This window comes from Anthonomus grandis, chromosome 10 (genome assembly GCF_022605725.1).
Source record: "Anthonomus grandis grandis chromosome 10, icAntGran1.3, whole genome shotgun sequence".
Classification (NCBI taxonomy): domain Eukaryota; kingdom Metazoa; phylum Arthropoda; class Insecta; order Coleoptera; family Curculionidae; genus Anthonomus; species Anthonomus grandis.
The window spans coordinates 18,883,766-18,899,448 of NC_065555.1; the positions used below are offsets into that span (position 1 = coordinate 18,883,766).

General features: G+C 33.6%; 1 protein-coding gene across 1 annotated transcript in view; it reads left to right on the forward strand.

Annotated features, from left to right (window-relative positions):
- The window catches only part of LOC126741568 (golgin subfamily B member 1-like), a 53,473-nt gene that overhangs the window by 25,015 nt on the left and 12,775 nt on the right, over nucleotides 1-15,683 (forward strand). The window contains exons 9-12 of the mRNA XM_050448034.1: nucleotides 48-189; nucleotides 6,427-6,602; nucleotides 6,678-6,773; nucleotides 7,265-13,012. Of these exons, the coding sequence (XP_050303991.1) occupies nucleotides 48-189; nucleotides 6,427-6,602; nucleotides 6,678-6,773; nucleotides 7,265-13,012 (6,162 nt within the window). The remainder of the gene's footprint in view (nucleotides 1-47; nucleotides 190-6,426; nucleotides 6,603-6,677; nucleotides 6,774-7,264; nucleotides 13,013-15,683) is intronic.

The window sequence follows — 15,683 nt, forward strand, 5'->3', positions numbered from 1 at the left end:
CTAAAGTTTTTCTTAAGATTTTTAATTTATAAAATTTAATTTTTTAGGAAAATATGGATTTGATAGATAAACTGGAAAAATTAAGTGCGGAAAAAGTTTCATCTGCTGAAAGTATCGAGATTGTTGAAGGATTGACACAGCAGGAAAAATTGGAACTGGCTGCATATCAGAAACATTTAAGTCCTGACGGTACGTGAAAATTTGAAAGTATTATTTTTTTAAGTTCATAGATTAAAGTGTTTAAATTAATCCAGTGTTTTTCGTTCTAAAATGTTTTAGCTTTAAAAAAAAGGCGGTATTGCTGAGATACTGAATATTTGCACTAAAAAATATCTACTGTTCCTGTATAGCGCAACCACCGCCATTGAATACTTTAATATTAGTCAATACTTCTAGATACAATCAAATGTCGGGGACGCGAGATTTATTACCAATTGCGAGTCGAATTTCTCCCTAGAAACACATTAAGACATTAGACCGCATCGACACACCATTTTATACAGTGCTTTCATTTCAAAACGATCCACCCTTAATAACTTTCTTAAAAAAAAAACACGTCAAATTAGATATACTGAAGGGACGTTTAATTATGCATTTACTGAAGTTCTGTCAATCACCTCCTCCTCACCTCCAGCTAACCTCACTTTAATATGTCAAATGGGAACCCCCATCGTGTGATACATCATAGTAAGGAGCGTAAAATTCTCTATTCAACGGCACCAAAAAAATGAAATCGGTAAATGTGTAAGCAAATAGTTAGCGAACGTCTAGAAATAATGAATATTTTATTTACGCCAAACTTTGGTATGTTAAATGGCTACCCCATGGTGTGGTACATTATTTTAAAGGGCATTCATTATGCTATCAATGGTTGTAAAAAAAAAATAAAATTGATTTACCAAGAAGCAATTAAAGTGTAAATCGGTAGTGTAGAAAAACAAATTTAATTAGTTTAACAAATTTATTTTATTAGATGTTCAAAATGCGCGCCGTTTTTAGCAAGACAATAAAAAAGCCTATTTTCAAACTCCTTACGAACATTGGCAAGGGTCTGCCCGCTAATTTCTCTGCATTCTTGAAATATTCTATTTTTTAAATTCTCAATACTCTCAGGTGGGGTTTTATAAACTTTGCTTTTTAAGTAGCCCCAAAGAAAAAAGTCTAGTGGGGTTAGGTCCGGAGACCGCGCAGGCCATTCGATTGCACCACGTCTGCCAATCCACTTTTCTCGAAAATTTTCATGAAGCCACTTTCGAACTACCAAAGTGTAGTGTTATACAAAGTTATAAGACTGCAAAGATTTTTGCAAAAAAATTTGAAGACACTCTTTTTTCTCGCAAATAACGGTACACATTCTTTACTTAAAAAAATAAATAATTTGCTTGAACTAAATGTACTGTTTGTTACCACACATTTTAACTTCTAAATTGCTTGTATTTTTCTTGATGATCTATTATAAAAAATGTAAGAATTTTAAAATGATGTAGAGAAGTATTCATTTAAAATACCAAAGTTTGGCGTAAATAAAATATTCATTATTTCTAGACATTTTCGCTAACTATTTGCTTACACATTTACCGATTTCATTTTTTTTGGTACCGTTGAATAGAGAATTTTACGCTGCTTACTATGATGTATCACACGATGGGGGTTCCCATTTGACATATTAAAGTGAGGTTAGCTGGAGGTGAGGGGGTGATTTGATTGACAGAACTTCAGTAAATGCATAATTAAACGTCCCCCTGTATATCTAATTTGACGTGTTTTTTTTTTTTTTTTTTTAAGTAAGTTATTAAGGGTGGATCGTTTTGAAATGAAAGCACTGTATAATATCCGATAGTTAAAAAAAATAGTTTTCAATAAAAAAAATACTTTAAAGATCATGTTACAATCCTCAAAATTTTACCTATACTTTTTATGATTGTACTACATTGAATTTTAAATTAAATTACTTCTTACCCAGCTCAATTTCTCTTTTGCAATTAAGCTTTCGGCAACGTCGAAAATTATTGTCCAAATTCCTATTCTAGCCGCAAATGCGAGATCCATGTATTAACCCAAATTAGGTTTGAAAAAAAAAATTGTATTTGATGTAGGAGATCATAATCGATTTCTAAAATGTTTCATTTAGTGATTAAATGGTTAAAATCTAGAAATTAGAAATCAATCAATAAATTTTGAAAATTATATTAGTTGAACTAAGTTTATAAAATGGAACACCATATCTCAAAGTTACGTATTGGGCTCTTTATTTAAAACAATTAACATATGCTTATCCACTATTATTTTCTTTAATATACCGGTTGGTGAATAGAAGACTACACATAGGCATTATAAAAGGTGACACCGCTTCTCGCTTACTTTCTGGTTGATCGCCGCTTATCGGCGAATTCCGATTGTCTGATTTGCTATTTTCGGCACGGCACAATCAGCAGACCTCATTTTGCTGTGTGATTGCATACTGCACTGATTGAGTTTTACAGCACTATTTTAATTTCTTTAAAGGTTTTTATCACCTAGGTTGTTTATACCCCTTCCGAAAAAGTTCAGTTGATTAAATGGTTTTGTGGAGGGAATTTGGAAGTACAATGCAGGCATTCATTCTCAGTAAATTTTGAAAATATACCGATTCCTTGTGCTAAAACTATTTTAAATTGTGTCAAATTTTGAGCCATCTTTTTGCCTCCAAGAATATCGAAAATATCACAACAAAGCTGAAAAACCACCTATTGAAAGGGTCTAGGAGATAGAACGGCGGGAAGAAATGGTTTGTAGTGCTTTAGTTTTAGATTCAACACGATCGAACAGAAATGTTATGGACAGGAACTGGGTATGAACCATAAAACTGTGAGTCTTTGGAAAAAACATGGATACAAATATTTTAAATATTCCAAGACTAAGGAGGTGTTTCGTAAAGACCAGTGGCGAAGAATGGCACTTTGTGAAACCATGATGGAAAAGGCAAATGAAAATAAAAATTTCTTAGAAAATACTTAGTTGCTACAAAACCAAGTTCTTCCTACCATTCAACTCTTCCCTGAGGTAGACAGTATATTTTCAACAAGATGGCTATCCTGCTCATAATGGGGTTAGAGTAAAAGAATTTTTAACAAAAACTTTTACTATACCTTAGCGCCTTATTAGTGGGACTAGCAATATTAAATGGCCTCCATGATCTCCCGACTTGTCACCAAAAGACTTATTTGTGGGGTTATCTTAAGGAGAGTATTTATAAACATAATAGTGGGCCAATGAATTTAGAGGAGTTGAAAAACAAAATTGTTGAATCTGTCAGTTGCACTTTACCTCAAACTCGTTTGGAAGTAAGAAACAGCTTTTACGATAGGCTAACCTTTTGTTTAGCTAAAGAAGGAGGTCTTTTTGAGTCCTTTATTTACAGAATTACTTATTAGGTTTATTATTTAGAGTTTTATTTTCTGTTTTTTTTTTTAATTCTATGTTTATTAGATATTTTATTTTAATAAGAACAACGCTTTAATTTTTAATATGCAATGCACAGCATAAAAAAAATTATTTCGAATCTGTGCGGGTTTTAAACATGGAATTCCTGCATTAGAAAAATATTATGCCAATGCCGCGTAATATTTTTTTTTAAATTTTGCCGCAAGAGATACTTACGCTTACTAAAATAAAATTTAAAATAATCGAGCTTGAACCTCGAACACCGGCATACTGTCGTCGCGGCGGCGTTGCGTTGCCTGTTAGGAACTGTATATGTATGTGTAGTAATCTATTCGCCAATCTATATAAACCATTAAAAAGTTTAAATATTAACAAAATTAAGCAAAATATTTTAAGAATGAAACTATTAGAAAGTATCCTTATCCGTACCACGCAGTTGATTACAGAAGATCACTTTCTAGAAATTTGGCCAACCAAAAAAGTCCAATATACAGTGTGTCTCACTTAAGGGTTAGCCACCCCTCTATAATGTTTGTTTCTTGACCAATTTTCAAAAACTTTTTTTTTTTGGATAGATGGTCAAAAATGGCACTTATGAGCCAAGTTCGACATTTAGAGAAAGCAGGTCCATGGCCTACTGTATTCAAGTTTGAAGTGCGAAAAATCGAGAAGTAGTATTAGCGATATTTATTTTTGAAAAATGGTACTGGATTATTGTTCAGGACCACTTAAAACATAAGTGTACCAAATTTGGTTATGATAGTAAACAGGGTATTGAAATAAATTGGAGTCAAATTTTTAAAAGGCGCAATAACATTCTTAATCAAATACGAATATTTTTTAAATTTTTGGCTAATTGGCATGCGTTTTGAGAACACAAAGGTTGGAAATATCCTTCAATAAACAACAATCGATCATATTATCATACTATTGTGGGCTTCACAATAATACAACTTCATTTATACATTTTTTAGTTTTATTTCATTGTTAGGTTGCAATTCGCACTTCACTAGTTACTTAATAATGTAATGTAGGCTAAGCAGCAACTGAAAATAATTACCTTAAGGAATTACCTAACACCAAAGATAATAATACTACTAGTATTTTATCTTTGCTAACACTCAAATTTAAAAATTAATGCTACAAAACTAAATATTATTTCCTTCAATATGGCCTCCATTAATTCTTATACATTTTTCTATGCGTCTTCTGTTGTTTACTACCACCCTTCTTAACTGTACCCTGCTTATTTCATTACACTCTTGTCTAATGCGCTCACAAAGATCATGTAGAGTTTGCGGTCTTGATTTGTATACTTTGTTTTTAAGGGTTCCCCAAAGAAAAAAATCTAAGGGAGAAAGGCCGGGGGAAAGTGCTAGCTACTAAATTAATGGACTGTTTCGTCCTATCCATCGATTCGGATAATTCTGATTTAGCCAATTCCGCACTACCACTGCATTGTAGATAGGCGCACCGTCAAATTGTATGTGTAAGTTTCTTGTTTCGGCTAACGGCAAATCATCGATTACGTCACTAAAATCACCTTCCAGGAATCGAAGAAAATTAAGTCCATTTAGATTTTTATTAAAGAAAAACGGCCCGATTATACGCTCGTTCAAGATACCGCACCATACGTTAATTTTCTGCGAATACTGCCTTTTACATTGTATCACCCAATGGGGATTTATGTTACTCCACATTCTAATATTTTGAGATGACACAATGCCGTTTGTAGTAAATGTTGCCTCATCGGTGTATAAAATATTTTTCAAAAATGTAGGGTTAGCCAAATACTCGCCTTGTAACCACAAACAATATTCCATCTTGCGTTCTTCATCCCCGTGTTCCAAAGTGTGAAGGAATATAGGCTTGAAAGACTTCTTGTTATTTTTCTTTAAACACCTCCATATGCAATTTTTGTAAACATTTAAGTTGGCACTAGCATCTCTAATGCTAGATTGCGGATTAGCATTAAAGTATTCAAGAATTATTTGGTTATTATTTGCTCGATTATGATGTAAATGAGGACGTACTCCGCCTACTGAACCAGACTGATCAAACCCGTAGTTTATTCTTGCTATTGTTGAATGATGGATGTTTTTACCAGGATGTCTCCTGTTAAATTCCGCCGCAGCTTCACGAAATGTTCTAACTCCATCGCCAACTAGCCGCACTACTTCAACTCTTTCGTTTAAATTATAATCACCCATAATTGTTCGACAAGCAGTCAAAATGAACTAAATGCATGAAAACTTTGACAAACTGTCAGGAACATTTTCTTTCATAGCATACTTGGGTAAAATTCCTACAAAATAATTTTTAATCAGACACAATCATCTTTGACATCTTTGGAATTCAACAAAAACATCTTTGGAATTTAACAAACAAACTCATAAAAAAACAAACAAATTGAGCCCAAAATAGTATGATAATATGATCGATTGTTGTTTATTGAAGGATATTTCCAACCTTTGTGTTCTCAAGACGCATGCCAATTAGCCAAAAATTTAAAAAATATTCGTATTTGATTAAGAATGTTATTGCGCCTTTTGAAAATTTGACGCCAATCTCCAATTTATTTCAACACCCTGTATACTATCATAACCAAATTTGGTACACTTATGTTTTAAGTGGTCCTGAACAATAATCCAGTACCATTTTTTAAAAATAAATATCGCTAATACTACTTCTCGATTTTTCGCACTTTAAACTTGAATACAGTAGGCCATGACCTGCTGTCTCTAAATGTCGAACTTGGCTCATAAGTGCCATTTTTGACCATCTATCCAACAAAAAAAAGTTTTTGAAAATTGGTCAAGAAACAAATATTTTAGAGGGGTGGCTAACCCTTAAATGGGACACACTGTATATTTTTTATGTTGTATGAACATTACTGTTACATAAACAGAGTGTGATATTTACTGATGAGCCAAGAATTAGCGGAATAGTAAATTAGTAAGAAAGAAAAAGAAAAGAATGTTATAAAATAATTAATACATTTAGAAACCCTGAAATGTCCTGAAGATGACCCTCCTGCAGAGTTGGATGAAAGTGTACAACAACTGAGTGAAGATACCGCCGAGCTTCTTCAAAGAATAGAAATGTTTACCCAAGAACGCAAAGAAGTCATGCAAAAGATGGAAAATCTAAAGGAGGAAAATACACATCTTAATAACAAGGTATTTAGCGGATAGTTTGTAAATAAAATAAATATATATGAACTGTACATTATTAATAAAAAAAATATCTTTCAGTTGAAGGAAATTGAAAACAACAGGGACATTTTAGAAGAGACCTACGAACAGTTACAAAACGAAAAAGAGTTACTTGAAAAACAACTTGTTGAGAAGGTATGCCGCAAATTTTACTTCCTTGAATGCTTGTATTTTTGTGGTTCGATTGGATTTGGAACAAAAGGAAATTCTTAGTCGGGTTATTCGTTTTTATTATTGGTGCATTTAAAGTACCACAAAAATTAAGAAGATTAAAAATATAGAATTGCCGGCATCAAAAGCACGGTATCTATGTTACCTGCCGAGCAATCTTAGTTAAATGAACATAGTTACTATGAACATATGTCCTAAACGTCTTAGATTTTGCACTACAGGTTATTACAGTAAAGAAAGATATTTGTTAATATCCATTTCTTAAATGTCAGTGTAAACATACAAGTAGACTTCTGTATTTTATTTTCTACTAAACTTTATAAAAATATTCTCTATCTAAAACATTACTTAATAATTTTGGGTTTCATTGACCCCAAATCCATCGCAACCAAAAACTAAATTAGAATGCACCGAATTCACCGAAAACAAACTAAATTTAATTTTCAATTTTCCAGATTCCAGAAAGCCTAGAAATACTTCAAAATAAGTATGAAAGCTTAAAGCAAGAAAACGAAGGCCTTAGAACATCTTTGAAACAATTAGATAATGTAAATCAAGAAAAGTTTAATTTGGAAGAAAATTTCAAGGACCTTGTTGATAACAATAGTAGTTTAGAGACAAAACTAAACTCAAATCTTGACGAAATAAATAACTATCAACTAATTATCGAAGAAAATAAAGAAGAATTGATCCATTCAGCTGATACAATTACCAAGCTACAAAGCCAACTGGAAGAACGAGAAAACGATATACAAGAGCTTAAGATGAACATCAGTGAACTACGGGGCGTTATTAGTGAATTGCAAGAGCAAGAAACCTTGGAAAACCTGCAAAAGCAACTTGCCGACAAAGACCAAACTATTACTACACTTCAACATCAATTAAGTTTTAAAGAAAATGAGATTAAAGTGTTACAATTCAATATTAATGAATTGCAAGAAGTTATACGAGAACTACAGGAGAATCAGATGAGTGAACGTGAATTAATAATTAAGTTACAAAGTGAGGTAGAAGACCGTAATAAAAATATTCATGACCTACAAAGAAATATCAGTGAACTGAAAAGTACTGTTGTTGAATTACACGGAAATAATTTGGAGGATAAATTAAAAAATAGTACTGAGACAATCGAGAAGCTTCAAAATGAACTAAGTGAGCGTGAAAAAAATACTGAAGAGTTACAGGCTAATATAATTGAACTTCAAAGTATGATAAATGAAATGCATGCTAAGCAAACGAATATAGAAGTTATGGAAAATGAGCTGGACCAACTAAAATCTTCACTCACGCACCATATAGAAGAAGCGTCAAAAATTCAGGAATTACAGACACTATTAGAGAATCAACAGAGTGAGATAGAAAAACTGCGAAAGGAGATAGCAAATAAAGACGAAATTATAACAAGTTTACACAAAGACATTGAGGAGAGGAACCAATCGTTTAAAGTTATAAGCGGTGATATTAAGGATAAGTACTTGCGACTTCAAAACCAACTAGAAAACAATGAAGCCCATGTCTTAGAATTAACAAATAAAAACAAGGAACAGTTGGAAAAAATGAAAAAAATTGCTGCTAATCTGAAGAAAAAAACCGTGGCCTACCAAGAACTTGAAGCCGAATTGAATCGGGTAAAACAACAAGAGACTGGTTTTAAAATCAACGAGCTGGAACTCCAGTTAGAAACCAGCGAAGCAGAACTTAGTCGCTTTAAGCAAAAAGTGGACAAATTGCAACAGGAAATTGAAAATCTTCAGCAAATCAACTCCGAACTTCACATTAGCAATACTGACCTTACAGAAAAACTTAACTTAACCTCAAATAGCTTTAAAGAAAAGTCATTACTTGAGGATCAGCTGGAGCTGCGATTAGCAGAAGTAACCGCTAATGACGAGGCGCTTATAAAACAGCTTGAGGAAGTGAAAGAGGAACGTGAGCAGTTAATAAACAGGAACGCCGAATTAGAAGAGTTAATTAAGAAACTCAAAGTTAAGCTAAAAAAAGCACATGACAAGGTAACTGAGCTTAAAGGGTTGGAGGACACTCTGCAAGAATCGGAAAACAACAATAAACAATTAAAAGCTCAAATAACAGTTCTTGAAGAACATCATAAATTAATTCTGGATCAGAATGACGCATGTAAATCCGACTATGAAAAAATTGAATCGGACTATCAAATTCAATTAGAACAATTATCCAAAGCTAAAAATGATTTAATTATGGATAATGAGAAGCTCTTGGAAAAGGTTCAAGAACTTAATTTAGAAATAGACCAATATAAATGCCATATTATTGAAATAGAGCAGAGCAATGGTGAAGAAATTAACCAATTTCAAGTTGAGCTTCAAAATTCTTCTAAAGACCTTCAGGCTAGCAAAGAAGAGCAGGAACGAATTAGGCATCAGTTGAACCTCGAAGTTGGAAAACTTAAATCCCGGATAGAGGAACTTGAGTGCAATCTACAAGAATCTAATAAAAAACTTCGACATTCAGCCGCCGATATCGAGAACTTAAAACAAGAAAACCATAATTTAAGCCAGGAAATTAAGGGACTAGAGTTTGCCAAAGCAGCTCTGGAAGCTTCGTGTGAAGCGAGTCAAAAATTAGAACCCAAAAGAGATTCTCAGAAACTACTTGACCCTGCAGCAGAGTTGATTTTAAGTAATTTCGAACACGTTTCCGGAAAAACTGATGAATCTATATGTGAAAATCCCCTTTTCGATGCTTTTAAGCAGCCACAAGTTACTAGTTCATCGATATTTGATAGTTTTGCTGAAGAGAAGTCAGTCCCGATTCAATCTTCTTTCCATGTTCCCCAACAATCTTTTGATTTTAGTTTAGCTCAACCAAACACTCAATCTACCATTGACAATTTGCAAGGAGTGCCTTCAACGCATCAAGCATCAATTGAAGATGGACGTGACGCTCTATTAAAAAAAATCAAGACCCTTGAGTTCCTTCTGTACAACACCGATCGCGAAAAAGAAATTGCTTTGGATCAGTGTACTGAGTTAGTGTCTGAAATGACTAAAATTATTTGCCAAGAATCTAAGGGAGAACAAATTGAACCCCAACAAGATTCTGTGCGATTAAGTCAAAATCCTGATGAGATGGAACTGGAGTCCCAAATATTAACGGATGACAATTTAGACCGCTGTGCTACACCTCCATTTGCGCCGACCAGTAAATTATCTGGTGAGCAAGCGCATTCAGTGGTTGAAGAAATTATCGAACCTAAAAAAGCCTATATCTGCTTTGACGATGAGGGACAGACATTGAAAGTAATGGAAGAAAATGATGATGGATGGGGTTGGGGACCCGAAGAAGCTAGGCTGGAACAGGAACACATGAATACTTTGGAAAACTTGCCTCACATGAAGAACCTATTGAAGGAAATTACTCAGTTAAAAGAAAATGTTAAAATACTACATATGGAAAGGGAGACCTATCTGGAGGAAATTAATCAGCTGCAAATCAAGTCTGCAAAGCTCTTAAAGAAATGCAAAGAACTAAAGGCAAAGGGTAACAGTCGAAAAGTGGATGATGGTTTAGACGATACCATTTTAGAAGAGTTGAAACATCAAATAAGTTCATTGGAAAAAAAAATTAAAGAAATAAGTAGCGAATATGAGAAAGAAAAAGGTGAAAGAGCGAGTTTGGCAAATAAACTTGAGGCGGTGACTAGAGCTAATGAAAAAATTACTGAATCAAAACAGATACTAGATTCTGAAGTGCTCAGGTGGAAAAGGCTGTACCAGGAAGCACAGGATAAATTTGAAAATCTCGACTGGGGCACTCCAGATGTTGGACTTCAGAAAACAGATCCTGCTATTGAGTCCTCAGCTAAAGTTAAAGAGCTGGAAAACATTATTAAAGATTTATCTTTAGATAATGAAGATTTGCAAACGTTGCTTGAAGAACAGCGTGAAAAAATTAAAGAACTCAACAAAGAGTTGCAAAATAAAATTACGGAAAGATCGCATTTACTACAACAAGTGGATGAATATGAAAAATTGTGCAAAATAAGTGGATTATCCGAAAAGCAAAATCTTGCCGAAAATAAAATGGAGAAGCTAAAGGACGAATTAAATTCATTAGCTTCTGAAGATATACATTCGCCAAATAGGCGATCTCTAGAACATCTAGAGGATCAAGTTAAATATCTTAGTTTAGAATTGGAAGAGGAATTAAAAAAAAAGGAGGAGTTGGAGAAGCAAGTAGGCATATTGACAGAAGAGAATAGACAGTTAAAGGGCAAACAACAGCATCTTCAAGCAAACTTAGACTGTTTGATGTCCGAAAAAGTTATTTTAGAGCAAAAACTAAATAATTTAGACATCGTTTTGCAGGATTTAAATAAACAAATACAGAAAGACGCAACTGAAAAATCCCAATTGTCACAGGAAATAGAGGAGTTAAGTGTCAAATTAATTGAAGCAAACGAAATGGAAAACACATCGGAATCTCTAAAGCAGGTAGAATCAAAAGTTTTGCAGCTTCAATCCGAATTAGAACAATTAACCTCAGAAAAAATGGAGTTAATACTAGAAAAAAATGAATTAGGACAAAAATGTGAAGAGCTAAGTCAGTGCGTACAAAAGCAAATTGCTGAAAAGGCGAATTTATTAAAACAAATTGATGTGTTGGATACAGCAAATACAAAAATGGTTGAAATGAAAGAGTTGCAAGATGCCGAAATTTCACGTTTAAAAGAATGTGAAGAAAGTAGTAAAATTAAGGATCTCAAAGAATCTTGCGATGATCTTTCAATGAAACTTGAGACTGAAAAGAATAAGTATAGTCAACTAAAACACGAAATGTTTCTGCTGCAAGAAGAATTAGATCGATTAGTTTCGGAAAAGGCTATTTTGGCACTTACTGCACAACCATCAGAAAATAAACTAGACAAGGAACTAGAAGAAAAACTTAGTATCATAGCGCATCTCGAAACTACTAATCAAAATTTAACGTTAAGCAATGAAGAACTTAAATTAGAAATAGCAAAACGAGATGAAAATATAACAGAATTGAATTCCATTATACAAACGTTGGAATCAGAAAAATCGGCCCTTGAAGCCAGGATTACGACACTAAATAAACATTTGGAACAAACCATTAATGATTTAAATCAAACCTGGCAGATTCAGGTGGATCAGCGAGGTGCTGACGTAGCTGAAAGCTGGAAAATACATTTAGAAATGGTTGAAAAGGACTTTAAGGCGATCCAGTCTAAGCTACAATCAGGTCTGACAGAACTAGAACAAAAAAATAATATTCTGCTGAACGAAAATAGCGAATTGAGAAAAAATGTGGACCAGGAAATCAGTAATGAAATTGACAAAATATCTTTGCTGCAACAGACTATTAGTGATAAGGACAAGCAGATTGAAGAAATAGAGAATAACATGGTTAATTGTTTAAGTGAATTAGAAAAATTACGCATCGAGGTTTTTGATAAGAATCAAAAACTAAGTAGTCTACATATAATTGTGGAAACAACTCAAAAACAATTTGATGAAAAAAGGCTTGTGATTGAAGAAATTGTTTCTTTGTTAGAAAAATATTCTCCGACTTCTCTTTCTTACGAAAAACAGGATATTATTAAGGAAATTGAGAGACAACTAACAATTATTGGTCTAAAGGAGAATGAAATAGACACCTTAAAACAAAATATTGATGACATGGAGAAACTAATTGCAGCAAATAAAAGAGAAATATCTGGACTTAACCAAATCATAGAGGATTTACAAAAAGATTTGAGTGTAATTCATGAAAAAGAAGCAGAACTCGTTCGACTAAATACTGAGCTATGTGCTTTGGAACTAGTGAAACAAGAAAAAGATTCAGTTATGTTGGAACTAGAAAATTTGAAAAAAGAACATTCTGGAAATACACGAGAAGTAATGGAACTAAGACAATGCCTGGCCGAAAAGACCGACCAAATAAAACAAATAAATCTGGAACAAGCAAAACAAGATAGAGAATCTATAAATATGGAGTTTGAGCAATTAAAACAAAACTATTCTTCTTCTACAAAAGAGTTAGCAGAAGTTAAACAAAGCCTACATGACAAGAACGAATATATTGAGCAGTTGATTCAGCAGTTAAACGATTTCGATGAGAGAGCCAGATATGACAGCAATAAAGAAGTGGAGCAATTAAGAAAAGAGTGTGATAAGCTTAAGGAGGAAAATTTACTACTTCAGGTAAGTTAAATCATTGATAGTTTAGATATCCTTCAAGCATATTAATAAAAATTAAAGTTTGAACACATCCAATTCACGTAAATGTCTAATGTATTATGTTCATTTTTAAATATTTTATCAAACAGTTTGTTTTTCTGTGAAGACCTAAAGTGGATTTATGTATGTCTTATTTCGAAATCAACGTAATACCACAGGTTTTCGGTGGAATTAAAGTTTTACGATACTTAACAAGTCTGGCGACGCGGCAAGTCTACTGCGTCGCCAGACTTGTAAAGTGTCGTAAAACTGCAATCGAGGGCCACTGCAAAACAGTGCTCTTAATCCCTTAACAAGTCCGTGATTTACTTGGATTTATGGCATTGCTTCATTAATATATGGAACAAATTTGTTTCATATGTTAAGGGATGTAAAATGGTACATATGTCATTTTTGGGAAAAGTAATCTTAGTCCAACACTAAGTAATCCTATTCCAACTATCGTATTATTATGGAATCCACCAAATGTTATGGGTCCCTTTGGAATTAATAAGTTTTGTAATCATCACCAAATTTGCGCCGTTAATAATTTTTATTTTTTTTGCGTATGATTAATATTATTATCTGTTCCTTTTATTGATATCCTGATACAATTATGATTTTTTTAATTTTTTAGCTGTCATTTGTCCCTTTGATGAATGAAACAATTGATTTATTTATACCCATAATATTTGCAAACAACTTCTTCTCGTCATCTCATGGTTATAATGTCAAAGTGTACAGTCAATTGAAAAGAATTACCACGGCCGGGAGCAGGATAAACGAACGCAATCGTGCTCTTTTTAACTTGTGACTGATATTTGTTATTGCAAATTAATACATTGACTTTCGCAGATACCAAGACCATAGTTGATCAGTATAAGACCTTAGTTGATGTCTATATAAAAGCACATATACAGACTGTTTATTTCCGAATTACTTAAAGCGAACCCATAATACGGTTGGTAATCACGCCTCGAGCGTTATCGAGCAGCCGCTCCTTGGTCTCGTTTTTTAATTTTGTTTAGACCTCTAAAATTCGCGTAGTGCGTATGGGTTGCCCCAACATTTTAAAGAAATATGACGCAAAAGTAGAGATAAATTTCCCATGCAAGTTTTACATACACGGCCGTAAAATCGCGAGTTTTCTTAAAAAGATTATAAAGTACTTTATAGGAACTTGTGTATATGTTTTTAACTTTCTCGCTTTAACATAGTCAGTTGATAATATATCAACCGACGGTAGATATCGGTGTATACAGATCGTGTTATCGTGAGCTACGTATTACCCAAAATAATAACAACACCGATTGGTTGCGGCTTGCAGGCGGCGGAATTTTTCGTTTTTATTTTTTGAACTGGGAGTCAGCAGACCTCCACCTACCTGATGTAGACCTGGGATCGGTTTATTTTCAGCAAGATGGCTGTCCTGCTCATAACGCGGCTATGGTAAAAGAATTTTTAACAAATACTTTTCCTAACCGCCTTATTAGTGGGACTTGCGATATTAAATGGCCTCCTAGATCTCCAGATTTGTCTCCAAATAACTTTTATCTGTGGGGTTACCTTAAGCAGACCATTTACAAGCATGAATTTAGTAGGCCAACAAATTTAGAGGAGTTGCGAAATAAAATTGTCGATGGTGCCAATTCCATTTTAGCTGAAACTCTTTTGGAGGTGCGAAATAGCTTTTACGATAGGTTAAGTTTTTGTTTAGCGAAAGAAGGCGGTTTATTTGAGCCTTTTATTTAAAAAATGATATGTTGTTAAGTTTGTTTATTAGAGTTTTATTTCTGATTTTTTATTATATTTTTATCAGAGTTGATATTTTATTTTTTATTAGAATAACGCTTTAATTTTCATTATGCAAACTTAGCATATTAAATATTTTAAGATTACAATTCTATGCGGGTTTTACACATTGTCAAAAACCCGCATTAGAATAAATATTTTAAAAATGCCTGAATTTTCGCGTAATATTTTAGGACATTTTGTCGCCAAACGATGCAGCTCCCACGAAAGTCAGATGTTTACTAATCCCGTCCTCGGGCCGGCCGGGGCGGTGCTCTGTCGCAGGCACTCGTACACGCGCGACGTTGCAAAATTTCGCCTCTATGCGGTTTCCTATAAGTAACGAACGAAATCACGATCTGTATAGGTTGATAACAATAGTCGGTTGATGAACCTAATCAAGCTGCGCTACTAATAGACGCATAAGTATAGATTTCAACAAAAAGGTAGTTATATATTTTTGTTAAAAATCCAAAAGATGGATTTTTTGCGCATGTGTTATTTAAATATAAATATATTTTTTTCAAATATCACCAACTTGAACTTCCTGTGTCAATCAGAAAATCAGCGTTGATTTTTGTAACAAACGCATAAGGAAGGGACATTTTTTATGAAGGCTGATTTTATGAGGACTGATCCTACCTTGTGAGCGGGAAATCGTGTGTCATTTTTATAGCTTTATCAGATTAAAACGAAGTGATTTAATCAAATTTTGTTTAGTATACATGTTATCATTAGCAGAATCCAACCTGATAGGTTCAGAACCAGCATTAGGCATTGTGTACAATACGACAAAACATACAAGCGCAACCCTGGGGCCATAACAAAGCGATACTGGAAGGGATTACCAGCACACAACCATCCG